The sequence below is a fragment of the Bos grunniens genome, chromosome 14 (genome assembly GCF_055505025.1).
Source record: "Bos grunniens cultivar Pamir isolate PY7600 chromosome 14, Bosgru_T2T1.0, whole genome shotgun sequence".
Classification (NCBI taxonomy): Eukaryota; Metazoa; Chordata; class Mammalia; order Artiodactyla; family Bovidae; genus Bos; species Bos grunniens.
In genome coordinates, this window is record NC_141178.1 from 49,880,135 (window position 1) to 49,902,328 (window position 22,194).

The 22,194-nt window shown below is 39.1% G+C and overlaps 1 protein-coding gene across 3 annotated transcripts in view; it reads right to left on the reverse strand.

The window, feature by feature from the left end:
* The window catches only part of C14H8orf34 (chromosome 14 C8orf34 homolog), a 278,124-nt gene that overhangs the window by 170,201 nt on the left and 85,729 nt on the right, over window positions 1-22,194 (reverse strand). For 2 of the 3 annotated variants that reach the window (XM_086336644.1, XM_086336645.1), the window contains exons 4-5: window positions 17,360-17,488; window positions 6,883-6,911 (exon numbers count right to left, since the gene is read on the reverse strand). In XM_086336644.1, the coding sequence (XP_086192770.1) occupies window positions 6,883-6,911; window positions 17,360-17,488 (158 nt within the window). The remainder of the gene's footprint in view (window positions 1-6,882; window positions 6,912-17,359; window positions 17,489-22,194) is intronic. The other variant, XM_086336646.1, reaches the window with a different exon arrangement.

The window sequence follows — 22,194 nt, forward strand, 5'->3', positions numbered from 1 at the left end:
AATACTAGAGCCTAGCTGCCACACAGTATTACTTTTTCAGCACAGCTCAGATTCTGAGTAGAGGGAAAAAAAGGAAAATAAAGCAGAAGATACAGATTTGAATGACAAAATAGTCTGTTCATTCTAGTCTTAGGAAGTTGGACTTAACCTGTTAAATAGCAGGGAGTCACTGAAATTTTTTTTAGCAGGATTCCCTAGGAAGGGTTCCCTAAAAGCAGATAATAAGCAAGTGACTTACTGATGGGGGTCTCTTAAGTGAAGCTTGTAACACAGTGAAAGAAGCAGAAGTTGGGAAGAAGCTAAGCAAAGATAAGCATTCAGCTCATCCAGCTAAAGTCTACTCTCAGGCTGATCCCACAGGAAGCTCTGTCATGTAAATGAAAACTCAGAGCCTCATTTTGGTTAGTCATTGGTGACGCCAATCCAAGCATCTCTGGGCAGGATGGCCCCCTATGAGTTGAAACAATTCTCTGGAGGAGGGTGAGTCCACAAACATTCAACTTTCACAGGAGTTGAAGAATGGTCATACTGGCCTACTAAAGGGTAACTGAGAAGGCATCAGCCAAGTGTACTCTATGGCATTTTGAAAGGTGAATTAGAATGGTAGGAGCCTAAAGAATAAGATAAAGATATGAAAGGTATCTTTCATATAGATAAAGAAGGCTGAGCACCGAAGAATTGATTTCAAACTGTGGTGCTAGAGAAGACTCTTGAGAATCCCTTGGACAGCAAGGAGATCAAATCAGTCAACCCTAAAGGAAATCAATCCTGAATATTCACTGGAAGGACTGATGCTGAAGCTGAAGCTCCAACACTTTGGCCACCTGATGCGAAGAGCTGACTCACTGGAAAAGACCCTGATGCTGGGAAAGACTGAAGGCAGGAGGAGAAGGGGGCGACAGAGGATGAGATGGTTGGATGGCATCACTGACTTGATGGACATGGATTTGAGCAAACTCCAGGAGACAGTGAAGGACAGGGAAGCCTGGCGTGCTGCAGTCCATGGAGGCACAAAGAGTCAGACACGATTGAGTGACTGAACAACAACAACATGAAATCTGAACTTGGAGTGGTGGCCAGGTAAGCAAAATAATGGCTTCCCAAAGACGCCCACATGCTATTCCTCAAAACTGTGAGCATCGTGCATTACATGGCAAAAGGGGCTTTGCATGATTAAGGTTAAAACTGAGATAAAGCTGAAATTATTAAGATTAGCTGGATGGCCCCAGACTAATCACAGGATTCCAGAAAAGTAAACAGCTTTTCCTGGATGCAGTTAGAGAGAGATGAGACATTGCTGGTTTTAAAGATGTAGAAAAGGGATCATGCACCAGGACTGTAGCAGCCTTTAGAAGCTGGAAAAGGCAAGGTAACAGATTTTCCCTAGAACTTCAGGAAAGAATAAAGCCCTGTTACACCTGATTTTAGCCCAGAAGACTCATGTTTACCCTTTAAACTACAGAATTGTAGGATAATAAATTTGTGTTATTTCAATTTGTTACAACAGCAATAGAAAACCAATACAGTGACTTAAAAAAGAGAAGGGAAAGACTTACAAATAAGACCTTTATTTTTTTAAAGGTCTTACAAATAATATTAGCTTCTGTTTTACTTTCCATTTTAAGTAAAATTAATAACTCTTATTACCTTCATCAGAATTCATAAACTAAATTTAAAAGTCATAGAAAAAATAATTTCATGAAATTATAATTGAGTTAGAATATGATAGTAAAAGATCAGTATTTTATAAAAGTTAAGAAAAATATACCTTACGTGAACCCCCCAAAATTTTAATGGTAGACTGCAAGGAAGAATATGTATTGATTTCTACTACTATATTAAAGAAATAGGTGCTAGCTCAACACATGGTAAGCCTTTTTTTGACTGCTGTTTTATATCGCCTGAGGTGCACTTTTTCTTATTGAGAAAAATGCAGGACTGTGAGCTTCATGGCCAGCAGAGGGCGCCATGAGGCAGGCGCTCTCTCTCTCTCTCTCTCTCTCTCTCTCTCTCTCTCTCTCTGTCTCTCTCTCTCTCATTCAGGGTTTTTTTTTCTAGGCAAACAAAGGATCCTGGCTTTGGTCCTGTAAGCCTGTGCGCCTTCTGTGTGACCTCGTACTCCTAAATATCAGGTGTGAAAGTAAAAGCAATATTTTTGCATTGACATAATTTTTTCTAAAAGTGTATTTATGATAATTGTTGGCATCTTCCAGAATAAAAATGAAAAATAATAAAATTTCCATGAAGTCTTCAATAACAGGAACATTAGGTAAGTAGTAAAAATGTGCAGTGTTATGCAACTTATTTAAATGGAAACTCTCCCGAGCTAGTGCTTGGAAGAGAGGTGAGAGGAGGGGAGGATGCGTCCTGAGGAGGATATTAAATAAGTGTCAAGGCTTCCACAATTTTATCCAGTGAGGCAGAAATCCATTTTCAGTTCAAAGAATAATGAGTACATTCTTTAGCTCACCAAAGATAGGTTAATGTAGAAAGCAACCAGGCTGCAAGTCAGAGAGTCCAGGGAAAAAAGGGAAGGACAAAGTCCAAGCAAGTATTCAAGCTAATTTAGGGTTCAGGCAGCTACAGCTTTGTAGAACATACTGGAGGGAGCAAATGAACACAGAAATAGTGATAATTATGTCTGTGTACTTAGAATAAAGACAAAAATAAATACAAGATAGAGGTTATTAAATTTCTGCAAATTATAAGCTAAGTCACTGTATAAGATGGAGACCCGCTGGGGCAAATAACAGTGATGGACAGAGGAAGCCTAGAAAAGCAGGACAAAGCCAGGAGACCTCATCTATTACTTATTCTACCTTCTATGGTGATCAAACCAGTCAATCCTCAAGGAAATCAGCCCTGAATATTCATTGGAAGGACTAACTGTGAAGCTGAAGCTTCAATACTTTGGCCACCTGATGCAAAGAGCCAACTCACTGAAAAAGTCCCTGATGCTACAAAAGATTGAGGGCAGGAGGAGAAGGTGTCAAGAGATGATAGTATAGTTAGATGACATCATCAACTCAATGGACATGAGTATGAGCAAACTCTGGGAGATAGCGAAAGGCAGGGAAGCCTGGTGTGCTGCAGTACATGGAGTCGCAAGGAGTTGGACATGACTTGGCAACTTGAACGACAACAATGGCATACAGTCAAGACCAAGTTTTGCACAGAATTAGTATAGATTGAAATTTTAATGATTTTAAAATATTATGATGGTTTATCATATGTGAAATAGGTCGCCAGTCCGGGTTCGATGCATAAGACAGGGCGCTCAGGGACAGGGCACTGGGCCAACCCTGAGTGATGGGATGGGGAGGGAGGTGGGAGGGGGCTTCAGGATGGGGGACACATGTACACCCATGGCTGATTCATGTCAATGTATGGCAAAAACCACTATAACATTGTAAAGTAATTAGGCTCCAATTAAAATAAATTCATTAATTAAAAAAAATTATGATTTATCAAAGTAAATCCATATTTAAAAGTACATTCACAAATTCATTTATTTAGAGAATCAGAAATATGTTTTTGGTACCAAACTCAAAAGGTATAATCTTACTTGGAATAGAAGGATACTAGCTTTATTGCTTTTGTAAATTATAATTATTAACATATAGTCTATTATTGAACTAACACCCACCAAAAATGTCCTTTTCATTATAGGGGACTAGAATGCAAAAGTAGGAAGTCAAGAAACACCTGGAGTAACAGGCAAATTTGGCCTTGGAATACGGAAGGAAGCAGGGCAAAGGCTAATACAGTTTTGCCAAGAGAACGCACTGGTCATAGCAAACACCCTCTTCCAACAACACAAGAGAAGACTCTACACATGGACATCACAGATGATCAACACCGAAATCAGACTGATTATATTCTTTGCAGCCAAAGATGGAGAAGCTCTATACAGTCAGCAAAAACAAGACCGGGAGCTGACTATGACTCAGATCACAAACTTCTTATTGCCAAATTCAGACTTAAATTGAAGAAAGTAGGGAAAACCACTAGACCATTCAGGTATGCCATAAATCAAATCCCTTATGATTATACAGTGGAAGTGAGAAATAGATTTAAGGGACTAGATCTGATAGATAGAGTGCCTGATGAACTATGGACGGAGGTTTGTGACATTGTACAGGAGGCAGGGATCAAGACCATCGCCATGGAAAAGAAACGCAAAAAAGCAAATTGGTTGTCTGAGGAGGCCTTACAAATATCTGTGAAAAGAAGAGAAGTGAAAAGCAAAGGAGAAAAGGAAAGATATAAGCATCTGAATGCAGAGTTCCAAAGAATAGCAAGGAGAGATAAGAAAGCCTTCCTCAGTGATCCATGCAAAGAAATAGAGGAAACCAACACAATGGGAAAGACTAGAGATCTCTTCAAGAAAAGCAGAGATACCAAGGGAACATTTCATGCAAAAATGGGCTCGATAAAGGACAGAAATGGTATGGACCTAACAGAAGCAGAAGATATTAAGAAGAGGTGGCAAGAATACACAGAATAACTGTACAAAAAAGAGCTTCATGACCCAGATAATCATAATGGTGTGATCACTCAACTAGAGCCAGACATTCTGGAATGTGAAGTCAAGTGGGCCTTAGAAAGCATCACTATGAACAAAGCTAGTGGAGGTGATGGAATTCCAGTTCAGCTATTTCAGATCCTGAAAGATGATGCTGTGAAAGTGCTGCACTCGATATGTCAACAAATTTGGAAAACTCAGCAGTGGCCACAGGACTGGAAAAGGTCAGTTTTCATTCCAATCCCAAAGAAAGGCAATGCCAAAGAACGCTCAAACTACCACACAATTGCCCTTATCTCACACACTATTAAAGTAATGCTTAAAATTCTCCAAGCCAGGCTTCAGCAATATGTGAACCGTGAACTTCCTGACGTTCAAGCTGGTTTTAGAAAAGGCAGAGGAACCAGAGATCAAATTGCAAACATCTACTGGATCATCAAAAAAGCAAGAAAGTTCCAGAAAAACATCTATTTCTGCTTTATTGACTATGCCAAAGCCTTTGACTGTGTGGATCACAATAAACTGTGGAAAATTCTGAAAGAGATGGGAATACCAGACCACCTGACCTGCCTCTTGAGAAACCTATATGCAGGTCTGGAAGCAACAGTTAGAACTGGACATGGAAAAACAGATTGGTTCCAAACAGGAAAAGGAGTATGTCAAGGCTGTATATTGTCACCCTGCTTATTTAACTTATATGCAGAGTACATCATGAGAAACGCTGGGCTGGAAGAAGCACAAGCTAGAATCAAGATTGCCAGGAGAAATATCAATAACCTCAGATATGCAGATTACACCATCCTTATAGAAGAAAGTGAAGAGGAACTAAAAGGCCTCCTGATAAAAGTGAAAGACGAGAGTGAAAAAGTTGGCTTAAAGCTCAACATTCAGAAAACTAAGATCATGGCATCTGGTCCTATCACTTCATGGCAAATAGATGGGGAAACAGTGGAAACAGTGGAAACATTGGCAGACTTTATTTTTGGGGGCTCCAAAATCACTGCAGATGGTGATTGCAGCCATGAAATTCAAAGACACTTACTCCTTGGAAGGAAAGTTATGACCAACCTAGACAGCATATTAAAAAGCAGAGATATTACTTTGACAACAAAGGTCCGTCTAGTCAAGGCTATAGTTTTTCCAGTGGTCATGTATGGATGTGAGAGTTGGACTGTGAAGAAAGCTGAGCACCCAAGAATTGATGCTTTGAACTGTGGTACTGGAAAAGACTCTTGAGAGTCCCTTGGACTGCAAGGAGATCCAACCAGTCCATCCTAAAGGAGACCAGTCCTGGGTGTTCACTGGAAGGACTGATGCTAAGGCTGAAACTCCAATACTTTGGCCACCTCATGCGAAGAGTTGACTCTTTGAAAAAGATCCTGATGCTGGGAGGGATTGGGGGCAGGAGGAGAAGGGGACGACAGAGGATGAGATGGCTGGATGGCATCACCAACTCGATGGACATGAGTTTCGGTAAACTCCGGTAGTCGGTGATGGACAGAGAGGCCTGGCGTGCTATGATTGATGGGGTCGCAAAGAGTCGGACACAACTGAGCGACTGAACTGAAATGAACTGAACTGAAAAGGGTTCTGAGATAAAAAAAAAAATGAGAACTTCTATTTCAATGATGCCTAAATGCATAACTTAATATTAAACCTCCCTCATGAGCAACAACTCATATAAATATGTTCCATAGACAAACTAAACAATCCAAAAGAGAAATCTTGATGCTATGTCAATCTGCAAAATTTGCTGTTTCCCCAGGTGTTCCAATTTTGCTAAATGGCACCAAAATTTACCTACTTGCTCATCTCCCAAACCTAGGACTCACCATTGACTGATTTCTTCTACAACTGAACTACTAACAAGTTCCATTGACACTACTGTTAAAATATATTCCTAGTCACATCACTTTTCATCACCTTCACAACTATCACCCCAGTGCAAGGGGTATATTCCCTTGGCATCTTGGAATTCTAAAAAAAAAAAAATCTTAGTAAGGTTTCCGAAAGGTAGTTCTACAAAAGTATGTGTCTTGTCATCATCATATAGACACAGGCAGAATCCCAACAGGTTAAATAATATTAGTTTTCATTATTAGTATAGTAATTCAGTGACTACAGTGATTCAGTTTTCTCTAACTAAATTCTAAAACTCTCAACTCAGAAGACTAGGTGATATCATATATTTCATGCAATAACTTTCATAAAAGCATATAACTTTGAAAGTTTGCAAATGTTAGCATCCAAATAAATTAAATTTAAACACTTTATGTTTCAGAAACTCTTTCATTTAGACATTGGATTAAAATGTAAGTTCTATATTTTAGTCTCACTAGATGGATAGTTCAACGTACCTTATCGAGCTCATCTGAAATTGCAATACCTGGGAATCAAGAGAGACAAAAAGGTTTTAGAAGTAATCCTTAATAACCCATTCTTAAAAACAAAAGTTCTATTTGTAGAACGAATACATTTTCCATTCTATTTTTTTCTTGTTAATGGTACTTCAAAATAATGTGCACTTTCTTTCTACTGATGAAAACAAATTAGGAATTTAAGACAACTATAACAGCTGCTGAAACAATGGAAATGATGCAACAAGAAACAAGCACCATACTGCTTGTTAAATGCAGAACAAACCTGCAAAGAGGACTGTAGAGAAATGGTCTTTATGTGCTAATGACAATCAAGTGCAGCTTAGCTTGTTACAACAGTGTTCTTTGTTAAGAACTGATTCAGATTCCTAGAGTAGTAAAAAACTAAGGCAGAAATATGTTTGAAGTTCATGTATTTTAATTCCCTTATTTTCCAGATGAGGACACAAACAGGGGAACTTAAAGAATTGTGTTCCATGTTCCCTGAGATCAACAGCTTCTTGGGGCCAATGGATCAAGATTCCTCCTCACAAGCTCCCCTTCTATACACACACTCCTTAGTCCAATTTTTGTCTCTATTATTCTTCCAAAATTGTTCTAAGTTAGTTACATAAAAGTTTTAGCCCTTATTTCTCTGTGATGACAGACTCTGTTAACTCCAGTCTCTTGAAATGCAGCCCTGCATTTTCTACTCTCCTTTGTCTCCTTCACAAGGATCTTCTTCTTTGGGGGGGTGGGTAGTAAGTCCTTTCCTGAAATGCCAAGGGTACTCTTCCCCTTGCCTTGGCCCTGCAAAAAGAGTTTATTCACTCATTTTTTTAGAAAGTTACCAGTTGATCTTAAAAATGTTTTTTCACACCTCAGACTTATGAATCCATTATTCATATAGACAGCAGTAATACTTCACCTACCTAGAGTATAGCCAAGAACTGGCAAGTAAGTCAAAAGGCCTCATCGGCCTTGTATTATCAAAATGCATGTCACACAGAACCTAAGCCTCACTCAAGAGCTAGTTCCTGCGTCCTCTGACCACTCTCCATTTTAGCAGTTATCAGGAGCTTTTGCAGGGCCAAGAAATTTTACCAGTGGAAAACGAAGATGAAGAAAAAGGTTGCTATGAAGACATGTTAAAGACAAAGAATGATAAAAGAATGATAAAAGCTTCTTGTGAATTCTTTCAAATAATTTTATCAGCATATATAAGTATACATACTAAGGCTTTATGCTGCTCTATGCACATATAAAACAAAATTGGGAGAACACACACTATTTTGTTATCTGTTTTGTGTATAAAACATTTTTATATTAGTAAATATTTTCTACAGTATCATTTTTAAGGAGTATAAAGTAGACCATTAAAATAAACAAATTCTTTTAAAGAGTTTAAAAAAATAAAGTATACCATTGTATGAATGTGTCATGATTTCTTTATTCATTTTTCTTTCTCTAATAAAAGATACTTAATTTCCAACTTTTCCTATTAAAATTCCCATGGCAGTAAACAATGAAACATAGCTTGGACATGGCTACACACAATGAATATGTTTCCTATCCCTTTTTTTTTTACCAACTTATCTGCCACTTCAGACAGTTAGATTTTCTGAAGTACTTTCCATCCTTGATTTTTCTAAAACATTCTATCTCGATTTTCATCTCATCTCTCTGAAAACGCCTTTTCAGTGTTCTCAAGTAGATCACTTTTCTACCTGTATCTTAAAGGTTGATGATGTATGTGCCGGCTGGATGGGTGGGCTCTTTTTCTCTATACACTAATGATTCCCATATCTGTACCATGCAAAGGCTGTTCACCTCACACTCCCACAGAAATGTCTGAAGACTAGATAAATAAATGAACAAAACAACTGCCACGTTATCTGCTTCCGTTTTTACTCAGAGGCTGTTACCCTCTAACTCCTCAGGCTGTTTGTCAGAAAAGACTTTTGCAGGATGTTTATGATTGATGCACTAAAAAAGTTCTTTTGTTGTTGTTCTTTTTTTTTCTCAATTGATTCCGGACGGCTATTATCAGTCACAGAGCATAAAATATCAGCCCTCTGTTCGCCCAACAGCTGGACTTTTTTCCCTGGAAAAGCTCCAGCCAGTGTTTCACCTCAACTGCAAACTGCAGATGAGTGTCTAAATGGACTAAAGATGCCCATCCTATCGCTGCCTCCCTTCAGACAGATTAGACTCAGAAAAGCTTTGGGCTCACTCACTGCTGGCGTAATCCTTTAATAGATTTCTGTCTCCTTCAGTCGGTAAGTCATGTCTGACTCTTTGCGACCCCATGAACTGCAGCATGCCCAGCTTCCCTGCCCTTCACTATCTCCCAGAGTTTGCTCAAACTCATGTCCACTGAGTCAGTGATGCCATCCAACCATCTCTTCCTCTGTCACCCCGCCTTCTCCTCCTGCCATCAGCATCAGGGTCTTTTCCAATGAGTCAGCTCTTCCCATCAGGTGGCCAAAGTATTGGAGTTTCAGCTTCAGCATCAGTCCTTCCAGTGAATATTCAGGGTTGATTTATTTTAGGATTGACTGATTTCATCTCCTTGCAATTCAAGGGATGCTCAAACATCTTTTCCAGCACCACAATTTGAAAGCATAAATTCTTACGACTGAGTTATGTGCTAATCACTGTACTACATGCTGGGGAGTCCAAGTCCTGGTTCCCCTGCCTCCACACAGTGCAGAGTCCAGCGATCTCTGAAAGCAGATCACAGCACGTAAGTGTGCACAGGGAAAACAATGGAAGCACAGAAAGAGGGGGACAAAACCCAGTCTCGAGAAAGACAGCAGCAATAAATCATCAAGGGCATTTGAGCTGAGACTGAAGAGAGGAGCAGAAATTAGCCTGGGGCAAGTAGGAGTGAGCTGTCAGGGCACAGGCACAGCATAAGCAAATACGAGAAAGGGAAGAACATCTTGAGTGCGAAAAATTCCCCTGTTACTGGTGCATAAGTGCGGCCTGATGATGAGTCATGAGAGATGATACCGGACAGGTGACTAAGGGTCAGAGCATGGAGAACCTTCTATGAGTTTTTTTTTTCATAAAGAACTTTTTTTGATGTGGACCATATTTAAAGGTTTTATTGAATTTGTTACAACATTGCTTCTGTTTCATGTTTTGGTTTTATGGCCAAGAGACATGTAAGATCTTAGCTCCCCGATCAGGGATTGAATTCTCATCCTCTGCATTAGAAGGTGAAGTCTTAACCACTGGAGCACCAGGGAAGTTCCTATGAGGTTTTAAGGAGCCACTGAATGTCTGCAACAAGTGGTATCAGGTTTTCACGTAGATACAGCCCACTGACTGCAGTAAGGGCTGTTTGGAGGAACTGAGAAACAAGAGTGTGGACAGGACTGGTTATTCATGCCTCAGACTATTTCCAATTCTCCTGGGCTCACAAACTGGACTACAGTCCCCAGCCTCCTTTGCAGTCAGTTGTAGAATGTAGGTGATGTCATTCATGCACTTCCACTTGGAAACATTAGAAACCACCCCTGTAACCCTCTATTGTCTCTGTCTGCTTGAAGGATCCTTGGATCATGTGCTAAAGATGGGAGAATAACAGGGTAGAATAGTCTGTATTCCCATCACACTCTGTTGTTGTTCAGTAGCAAGTTGTGTCCAACTCTTTGCAACCCCATGGACTGCACCACGCCAGGCTTCCCTATCCCTTGTCCTCTCACTGAGTTTGCTCAAGTTCATGTCCATTGAATCTGTGATGCCATCCAACCATCTCATCCTCTGTCGACCCCTTTACCTCCTGCCTTCAATCCTTCCCAGCATCAGGGTCTTTTCCAATAAGTCAGCTGTTTGCATCAGGTGGCCAAAGTATTAACGTTTCAGCTTCTGCTTCAGCATCAGTCCTTCCAAAGAGTATTTAGGGTTGATTTCCTTTAGGATTGACTGGTTTGATCTCCTTGCTTTCCAAGGGACTCTCAAGAGTCTTCTCCAGCACCAGGCACACTCTGTGCAATGACTGAAGACTTACATGGTATTAAGTATAAAAGAGATGTTGGCCATGAGACTCCCCTAACACAAAGTTATGGCAAGCCCTTCAGCCACAGGCTCAATTCAGGTAAGGACTACACTTGGTTTTTTCCTGTCATGGAACAGGAATGAAATGAAATAAAAATGCAATATGTAAATGGATAAACCAATGGTCTGATCAGTGATGCTGAGTGTGAATTACAGGGTACTAGTAGGAGCAGAGAAGAGAGTCACACCCAAGAGAGAGTGCAGGCGTGCTAAGTCGATTCAGTTGTATCCAACTATGTGCGACCCTGTAGACTGTAGCCTGCCAAGCTCCTCTGTCCACAGGATTTTTCAGGCAAGAATACTGGAATGGGTTGCTATTTCCTTCTCCAGGGCATCTTCCTGACCCAGGGATTGAACCCACGTCTCTTATGTCTCCTGCACTTATGAACCTGCATGGCAGGCAGGTTCTTTACCACTAGCGCCACCTGGGATGCCCCCCAAGAGAGCGGGGAAATCTCAAGACTTGGGAATTAATTATTAAACAATCAGGGAGAGGGACTTCCCTGGTGGTCCAGTGGTTAAGAATCTGCCCAAAAATGCAGGGGACATGAATTCAATCCCTGGTCCAGGAAGATCCCACATGTCACAGAGCAATAAGCCCCTGAGCAGCAAATACTGAGCCCACGTGCCTACAGGCTGTGCTCTGCAACACTGAGAAGTCCACTCGCAGCAAAGAAGAGCAGGCCCCGCTCGCCGAAACTCAAGAAAGCCCGTGCATAGCAACAAAGACCCAGTGCAGCCAAAAATAAACAAATAATAAACATTTTAAAAACGCTCTGCCTTCTAACGCATGGGGTGTGGGTTAGATCCCTGGTCAAAGAGTTAAGATCCTTACATGCCTCATGGCCAAAAAAACAAAACATAAAATAGAAGCAATACTGTAACTAACTCAAAGACTTAAAAAATTTTTCACATCAAAAAATTAAAAAAAAAAAAAAGATTAGGGAGAAAGATGAGTCCAGTTTGGCTGAACCAGTAGGTAGGTGTCACTGGCTAAGATAAAGCAAACAAAGAAAAGTAATGGTAAAGGAAGTATGATCTACTTAGATAAACTGAGTTTGACATGGCAGTGGGATACCACCACCTTGTATAAAATCATAAACAGTCTGGATGGGAAATACACTCATTTGAGTTAGCTGTATAGGGGTGATAATGAAATCTGTGAGGGAGGAGAAGGCTAGACACAGAACATTTGAAAGAACAGAAGCAGAGGATGAAAAACATCTATAGCAGCAGGAAAGAAAGAGGCATATGAGAATGAAACCTATAAGAAATGACGGGTAGGGCATCCAAAGACCATCAAATGAGGGCCAGGTTCCAGAAACTAAAACATCAAGGGTTTGAAAACAGACAGAGTCATCAGTGGTGTTAAAACGATCAAAGCAATTTTTGAAAATGAGAAAGAGTGTCCACTGAGTTTGACAATTTGGATTCAATTGGTGGTGACCATAGTGAGAAAAGTCTGAGTGGAATGACAGGTCCGATAATATAACTATACTGAGGAGTGAGAGGAACCTGAGCAGGCGGAGAAGATGCGCATTAACTATTCTTTTTGAAAACTTGGATGAAAGAAGAAGAAGGAATTCTGACGCTGTCTGAGGGAACTCAACCTCAAGAGGAGGTTGTCTGTGTTTGTTTTAACGTCAGTTAGAGCTGTGGTGTTCATCATGGGAGCTACTCATTAGATGGCTAACGAACATTTGAAATGTGGCTCATCCATGCTGAGGGGTGCTGTAGAATAAAATTCATAACAGACTTTTGAAGACTCAGTATGAAAGAAAAACAATATAAAACACTGCAATAATAATTTTTAGATGGAATATACATTAAATGATAATAATTTAGATATGATAATAATATGATAATAATATACAATATTATACAATATACAATTGTTATACAATAATATAACAATTGTATATTGTATATAATTGTTGTATATTGTATACAACAATATACAATTGTATATTGTATAACAATTGTATATTGTATATAATATACAATAATATTTGTATTATACAATTGTATATTGTATAACAATTGTATATTGTATATAATTGTTGTATATTATATACAACAATATACAATTGTATATTGTATAACAATTGTATGTTGTATATAACAATATACAATAATATACAATAAATGATAATAATAATAGTAAGTTAATATTGCAGAGAAGGTAATGGCACCCAACTCCAGTACTCTTGCCTGGAAAATCCCATGGACGGAGGAGCCTGGTGGGCTGCAGTCCATGGGATTGCTAAGAGTCGGACATGACTGAGTGACTTCACTTTCACTGTTCACTTTCATGCACTGGAGAAGGAAATGGCAACCCAGTCCAGTGTTCTTGCCTGGAGAATCCCAGGGACGGCAGAGCCTGGTGGGCTGCCGTCTATGGGGTTGCACAGAGTCAGACACGACTGAAGTGATTTAGCAGCAGCAGCAGGTTAATATTGCATTAAAATTAATTTTACAGGTTTCTCTTTTGCTTTTTTGTAATGTGTCTATTTTGAACATATAAAATCCCATGTGTGGCTCATGTTACGTTTCTGTTTGGCAGGGCTCAGCTGAAGTATGTTATTGACTGTCAGGGATAAATAGTAATAACACTAATAATATCTGTGGCAGGCAGAAGTCTAGGACGGCTCCCAAGATATACTCCTGGGCAGTCTTTTCCCTTGGAGTCTGCATGGTGGAACCACTGAAGATGAAAGGGTATCTCTCTCTTGGCTTGGTTACTCAACAGCAGACTGAGCAAATCAGAAGTAAATCCTGGTGGTCCTGACCTAATCAGATGAGCCCTTTAAAAGAAGGCAAAGCTTCAGAGAGATGCTCCCCAGTGGCCTCAAGGAAGAAACAGTTCATTGTTGTTGTTGTGAGAGGAGGAGACCACAAGACAAGGACCTGGGAATGAGCTAAGAACACTCCTGGCCAATAGCCAATGAGAAAAAAAGGGGTCTCAGTGTTGCAAGAGCAAGCACTGAATTTGACCAACAATGTGTATGAGCTTAGAAGACTCAAGCCCAGGAGTAACCCCAGCCCCAGCCAGCACCTTAATTTCAGCTTGCCCAGGCCCTGAGCAGAGGACCCAACTAACCTGGATTCAAACTCCCGAAACACAAAAATAGTAAGATAATAAATTTGTACTTTTTAAAGCTACTAAGTTTCTGGTAATTTGTTATACAATAATAGAAATGGAATATTATATCTAATGTTTGTGCTGTGTGTGCTGTGCTTAATCAGTCAATCGTGTTCAACTCTTTACGATCCCATGGACCATAGCCCACCAGGCTCCTCTGTCCATGGAATTCTCCAGGCAAGAACACTGCAGTGGGTTGCCATGCTCTCCTCCATGGGATCTTCCCAACCCAGGAATCAAACCCAGGTCTCCCACATTGCAGGCAGATTCTTTACTGGCTGAGCCACCAGGGAAGCCCAAGAATACTGGAGTAAGTAGCCTATCCCTTCTCCAAGGGAATCTTCCTGACCCAGGAATCAAACCAGGGTCTCCTGCATTGTAGGCTAATTCTTTACCAGCTTAGCTACCAGGAAAGCCCCCTATATAATGTTTAATTGGCAGTTATATCTAATGTTTACTTGGTAGTTACTTCATAGCAGGCATGCTATTAAATACTTTAGACACAACATCTCATGTGATTTTCATAAAACCTTCAGAAATAGTACCATGATTATTCCAACTTTACAGTAAAGGTGAGAGAAACACAGAAAGGTTTATTCCCAAGGTCATGAAGCTAATAATTGGTAGCATTCCAGGCCACTGAAACTATTCTAACATATCTACCTTGAGGTAAGGAACACAGCATGAAGAGGGTCACAGGTCATGTCTGACTGTAAGATAAAGCATTACGCTGAGAGGTTTGCAAAAAGCCAGAAAAAGAGCATGGTACAGTTGCTACTGATACACAATTCCTATTTGCAAACTGGAGAGAATTTCAAATCTTTCCTGTTATTATTTGAAAGAGAGAGAGAGAAGGGAGGAGGGGGTTGCATCTAAGTCTGTATACACTGACAGCTGTAGAGATGAGATAATTCTACCATTCTGAGGGATATAAACGATTTTTTGCTGTCAATCTCTACTAGTAACAAATACTTTAAATAATGTATTATCTTTTAGGAAGTAAAACTAGAATAAAGCAAAGACCAGCCTTGCCAGAGAGAATTCTATCAGAGACTGTATGAAAATCAGGCATTCACTAAAAACTTCCAATCTTTCCTGTGGTACAGGAAAACAGTTCACAATAATAAGACAATGAACATTCCTCCTGACCATAACTGGAGGAAAGATTCCATTCCCTAAGTCTTCCTATTAAATAAAACAATGGTTAATAAAGTCACCACTATTTTAGAGAAAGAGTTATCAAGTCAAAGTCTATTATAAAAGTCAAACAAGATCAAACACGAATGAACTGACATCTAGCTTCAGGAAGATGGATGAACAGTTTGAGATTAAATAGTTCAATTCTGGGCAACGAGATCACTAAATAAACATTGTGCTCATGCGTGCTCCCTCATGTCCAACTCTCTGCAGCTCCTCAGTCTGTAACCCACTAGGCTCCTCAGTCCATGGACTTTCCCAGGCAACAATACTGGAGCGAGTTGCCATTTCCTTCCCCAAGGGATCTTCCTGACCCAGGGATCAAACCCACAACTTCTTCATCATCTGCACTGCAGGCATACTCTTTACCACTGAGCCACCGGGGATGTTTCTACTAATTTACAATGATCATCTCAGGTGAACTGATAACTGAGTAGTTAGACACATGTTGGACCTAAGACAAGAAGTTAATATTAAATCTCAGACAGCAAAAATCACAGAAACTCAGAAACTTACCCAGAGAAATAAGCAACCTCGCCCTGTGTGAACAACTGCTCCATTACCCCACATAAACATCACCATTACTGCTACAAAAAACAGAGCCCCTTTATAATGATCAAGTGACACCAAAAGCATATATATACACACACATACACACACACACACACACACACACACATATACACATACAGACACACACTAAAGCCTCTGACATTCGTGAACATAATAATTAGCTGAAAACTCATTTTATCATTATTTGGTCCAAAAGTAAACCTAGCCAAAAACAGGATTTTCTTGAATCTCAACCAAAGAGTTCCTACTAATGGCAAAATTATGAGAATCTATCAGAAGCCAAGTTAACATTGAGACAGGCTTATTACACAAAGTTCACAAAGGTTAAATAAAAAATCTAGTGGCACTAGTGAATTATAAATTAAGAAGTATGAAAAAGCTAAATCTCTCTAAAAAACATAAAACAATAAAATATAGTATATAAATACATAATTATAGTATAGCACAATATATAAACACACAGATATTTATATAAACAATTCTCCCAATATATACTAAGGGAAATTTTTAACTTAGAAAAATATCAAGAAACTAGTAACACTGCTATTTTAAAAAACAGACTGATTTTAAAACATAATCTACTAGAATTTACTAGTATTCTAATATAAATCTTTAATATGCTATCACACCAAAAGACAATTTTAGTGCAACTATAGCATTAATATGTTTCCAGAGATGCCTAATTTTTAAAATTGAAAGATATTTAAGAACCAGAGAAAGACAGAAATACTTTGAACTCACTACAAAAACTGCAAGTGTATACATATATATATTTACATATAAATATATACTTTATGTATATACTATACTTTATACATAGAATGCATTGATCAAATCAAATATTTGTCTATCTGAAATATATCATTTTAAACATTCCCACCCATCAGAAGAAGGAGACGGAACCATGTCTTCCTGATCTGGAGATGAGAGGACCAAGGCTCATACAGGTTTAATGACAGGTTAATGACTTATCTAAGGTTATTAACCTCATAGAAGGCAAAACTTCTAACTCAGGCCCTTGGATTACAGATCACTGCTTTTATAAAAAGGTATATTGCTAGGTTCTGAGAGGATTCTGAGAAGAATCTGGCCCAGTCACTATTAAGAAGTTTAGAGACATCAAAAACTCAAGGAAGCAACAGGTTTGTGCATTAACTGGGATGACACATAACAACAGGGTTCAAAAGAGAAGAATGACTAAGATGCCATTAGGTGTACAGTTGACCTGGGTAATGAACAGAGGCCTTGGAGGGAGACTGGAATCAAACAGTCATTGTGGGGAGGGGTCTATAGCTCTTTCTGCTCTGTATAACCTGTCTTCCCATGAATCCATGTAACACACATGATCGGTCCTCATATCCAATCTCATGCTCTAGAACTCTGCAGCCTCTCATGGAATTATAATGAGGATGTTGGAAGTAGGTTATTGGTAATGGTAATGAATGTTTCTACTTTAATATTGGTTAGGAATTCCAATTACAATCAAGTAAATTAACTTACTTCGAGAGAGATTCTCAAGGGCTTTTCCCAGTTTCTTGCTCTCTTGAAGGATGTGGTTCAATTCATCAAAATCACGGCTTTCTGGTTTAGTCCGCCAGTTCCACTTAGGATGATCTACTGACCTTGGCACTATGTTTAAAAAAAATGATTACTTCATAAGCACGCTACAGAATGATAAAAACTTACTATTCATCATTATGTGAAAGACTGTCTCAAGATCAGTGCACAGAATAAAAATGGTTTTTGGAAATAGTTCTCTTGTGAGCAAACAGAAGGGAAGTTATGAGGCTGGATTTTAAGAAATGTTTTAACTAAACAAGCAAAGGAAGTGTGACAGTGTTTATAGAAAAAAGAAAATTCAGGTACTGATTTAACACTAGTAATTCATATAAATTAGGGAAAAACACAAGCAAAGTATATGTTATGTTTCAGCAGCTTAAAAAATAACTGCTACCTTCTTCATGAGCAATTTGTTAAATGATTTTAAGACATTCTTGCTGTCTTCTGATAAAACAAGACTGAATACTTTTACCTTCACTTTCCCTCAAATTCTCACTAAAATTATATTATGGTATTTTTCTTTGGTCAAAGAACTGATTAAACAGAGAAGACAATACATTTTTTAAGGAAGATGCAAAATGAACTGATAAGTGATAAGTGGATTTAACAAGATAGAGAAAAGTGAAACCTAGGCCTTGAAGATAGAGATGTCAAAAAAGTGGACATTTCGTACCATTTAAACGTTAAAGTATCAATCAAGGAGGACCAATACCAAAATAATAATAGAAAACCATAATTGCCTTCCAGATTAGAAGGATCCATTAAATGTCCAGTATAATGCAAGGCTGTGCTGTGCTTAGTCACTCAGTCATGTCTGACTCTTTGTGACTCCATGGACTGTAGCCCACCAGGCCATGAAATTCTCTAGGCAAGAATACTGAAGTGGGTAACCTTTACCTTCTCCAGGGATCTTCCCAACCCAGGGATCAAACTGAGGTCTCCCACACTGCAGGCAGATTCTTTACCATCTGAGCCACCAGGGAAGCCCAAGAATAGTGGAGTGGGTAACCTATCCCTTCTCCAGGGGATCTTCCCAACCCAGGAATTGAAGCATTGTCTCCTGAATTGTAGGTGGATTCTTTACCAGCTGAGCTACCAGGGAAGCCCATAATTCAAGGCACATTATCACAAAATTTTACAACAGTGGTAATAAAGGAAACATCTTTAAAAGCTTTCAGAGACAAAAATAGCAAATGAAATTGTCATCTGATTTCTCAGCAGCAATGCTTGGCCCCAGAAGACACAGGAGAAGTTCCTTCAAAATTTTAACTGAAGATTACTTCTAACTTAGAATTTTATTTATTTTTTTAACTTAGAATTTTATACCCAACTAAAATGCGATTCCCTGGTGGCTCAGAGGGTAAAGCGTCTGCCCACAATGTGGGAAACCTGGATTCGATCCCTGAGTTGGAAAGATCCCCTGGAGAAGGAAATAGCAACTCACTCCAGTATTCTTGCCTGGAGAATCTCATGGATGGAGGAGCCTGGTAGGCTACAGTCCATGAGGTCACAAAGAGTCGGACACAACTGAACGACTTCACTTTACACTTTAAGGGTCAATCGGGTTTCCCAGGTGGTGCTAGTGGTAAAGAACCCACCTGGCAATGCAGGAGACATAGAAGACGAGAGTTCGATCCCTGGGTCAGGAAATTCCCTGGAGGAGGGCATGCCAACCCACTCTGGTATTCTTGCCTGGAGAATCCCATGGACAGAGGAGCCCAGCAGGCTACAGTCCATAAGACCGCAAAGAATCAGACACCACTGAAGCGACTTGGCACACAGCACAAGGAGTCAGTCAAGACACTTGTAAGGACTCAGAAAACGTACCTGGCAAGCACTCTCAGAAAGTTCCTAGTTGGAGGTGCTCCACCAAAATAAGCAAGTAAAGCCCAAACTAGAAAGAGTTGAGATCAGGAACCAGATAATCCCCCATAAGAAGAAGGAAAACATAAGCCTCAGGATGACAGTAAAGGATGGTCTCAGAAGACAGCTGAGAAAAAGAATGGTAACTAAGGAGTTAAGACTGGAGCAAGAGAACAAAGGACTACAGGAGAGAAGTCTCTAAGACTTTTTAAATGAAATAAAGTATAAAATATAAATTAAAGTAAGATAGAAGAACACGTGTTTTAGTTATTGAGAGTGTTAATATTTTAAGGCACATTTTGGTGAAGCATTAGTGATGGGTACAGAGAAAACAAAGGAAGCAGAAAACAAGCCAATTATTGATTCTAGAAACAAAATAAAAGTTGGCTTTCTTATGATTCTACTATGAAAAAGGATAATGAACACAATCATAAAAATATCAGTGCAGAGTATACATCAACCAACATTTGAAATATCTGCCTGCCTGTACTGTGAGAATGTGATGGGCCTTGGGAATAAAGCACAGTGTCTTAGAAAGAGGTCAAGAGATGATGCTTCAAATTTAAAAGATAAAAGAGAACTATGCAAGTATCTTCTATGTTTAGATATATAGATCTGCGTACCAAAAGAAACATCTAAGAGTTAAAAGTGGGTCCACATTAGAGGCAGAACAGGAAGAAAAGAAGGACACTTGCCTTATGGTATTAATTTGCTCTTTATACCATATATGTCTATGTTCGATAAAAATAAAATAATTTAAAAATATTTACATGGTACGGCTATAGGAAAAATACTCTCAACCTACTGAAAAAAAATTTTTGGCCATGTTTTTAGAAGTAATTCAGAAATATTTATTATAATAGAACATATACTGACCCTCTGATTCAGCAATCTTATTATTTCTGATAAATTATAATACACAAATGAAAACACTCTTAGTTATGTATATATGTACAAAGAGGTTTATTTTATCAGAAAGTGCATGATAATTATTTATTTCACCAAAGAGTTTGTGGTTGTAAAACTCTGTAAATAATCTATAAAACTAAATGTACTTCACAGGGAAATAAATAAATTATGGCATCTTCATACTATGGTACAGGTAGGTATGTACTTATGAAAATGTATAACATAGACCTAAGTTCATTTGCATGGAGATATGTCCATAATACATTTTAAAACAATATAAACAAGTTGCTTAGGAATGTGTACAGTTTAAAGCCAGTTTCATAAAGCAAATCAACTCCCACATATTTTACGTTAGTTTATACAAAGAAAAGAATGTAAAAGAATGTAAATCACTTCAAAGGCTGTGAAAAGATACAACTACTTCCAAGGGAGTAGAATAGGAGATGGCTGATGAGAGAGAATCTATCTTTCTACATGTTTGGTTTTTTTTTTCATTATCATTATAAGCAATATTTAAAGACTGATTTAAATTAAAGAAGTAATTACTTCTATAATTTAAATACATTTAAACTAAAAACATGCATCTGCCTCTTCTGTGTTTCTTTGTTTAAGGGACTCTGGGATGGAGATGTCAGCCAACATCAGCACCCCAGTTTTCAAGCAGTGGAGAGGGGATGCAGCGATTGTGGTCAATGGTTCTATAACACACCTTCAAGCATACACCTATTACCCCACAGGTAATACCCCATAGGACAAGCTCAGGCACAGGGAAGAGAAACTCAGAAGAGGAGGCAGAGAAAACTGTACTTGTACCAGATCCTTCAAAACACTTACTGGTACTTCTGTTAGCCTTTTTAAAAGTGATTTCTCTAATCTGAATCATTATATTATCTAACTTTTCTGAAAATTACCATATCCTATCAAGATATCTTCAAATAAAAAAATAAGAACATAGTCTTTTTTTAAAAAAAATCAGTCCCAATCAACCTTCCCAGATAATGAGACATGCCCCCCTGCCCACCCCAGCAGACTTTGTAGAACACCACCTGAATGCCCTGGTGGGCAAACTCAGATGAGACCAGCAGAACTGCGCAGCCAATTTGCTGAACCCTGAGAAATTATAATTTGTTGTTTAAGGCCATGGAGTTTGGGGGAGGTTATATGCAGCCCTGTAGAGAAAAGATATGACATCCAAGCTCTCTCCCTCAGGAACTTTCAAGAGAAACTAAGACAAATTTCTTTCTATATTTCTGTAGCTTGTGACAATGTGCTACATATGTGATATTCATCATGGGATCCAAATCTAGGACAAGGAAGGCCACAGGATAATCATGGTCTAATCAACTACACTGGATGATTTCGGATGTTTTGATAACTAATGGAAGGTGATTTGAAAGTCATCAGCCCAGTTTACAGACTCCAGGTGAGAATCTCTAAACTTTCTGATGAATTAAAAACCTTGCTTAGGTAATACTTAGTACTAAAACTCAGGGCTGTAGTTTAAATATATTGTCTAAAAAATGTCCTCAGGAGAAATGGATAACAATAGAATGGTATAAACAACAGAATATTAATATGATCCATATGAGGTGAAACAATCTGAGATTAGGGACAGCCGGTAATTATCACTGAGATAAAACACATCCCCAGAGCACAGCAGGAACCCATCCACAGCACCTTATTAATGGTCATGCTCCATTCATTCATAAAGAGGTCACTACTTCACAAACAGCCTACTGTATAATAACCAGGGCCTAGTAAGCATTGCCCTCAGAGAAGGCAATGGCACCCTACTCCAGTACTCTTGCCTGGAAAATCCGATGGACAGAGGAGCCTGGTAGGCTGCAGTCCATGGGGTCGCTAAGAGTCGGACATGACTGAGCAACTTCACTTTCACTTTTCACTTTCATGCATTGGAGAAGGAAATGGCAACCCACTCCAGTGTTCTTGCCTGGAGAATCCCAGGGACGGGGGAGCCTGGTGGGCTGCCGTCTACGGGGTCG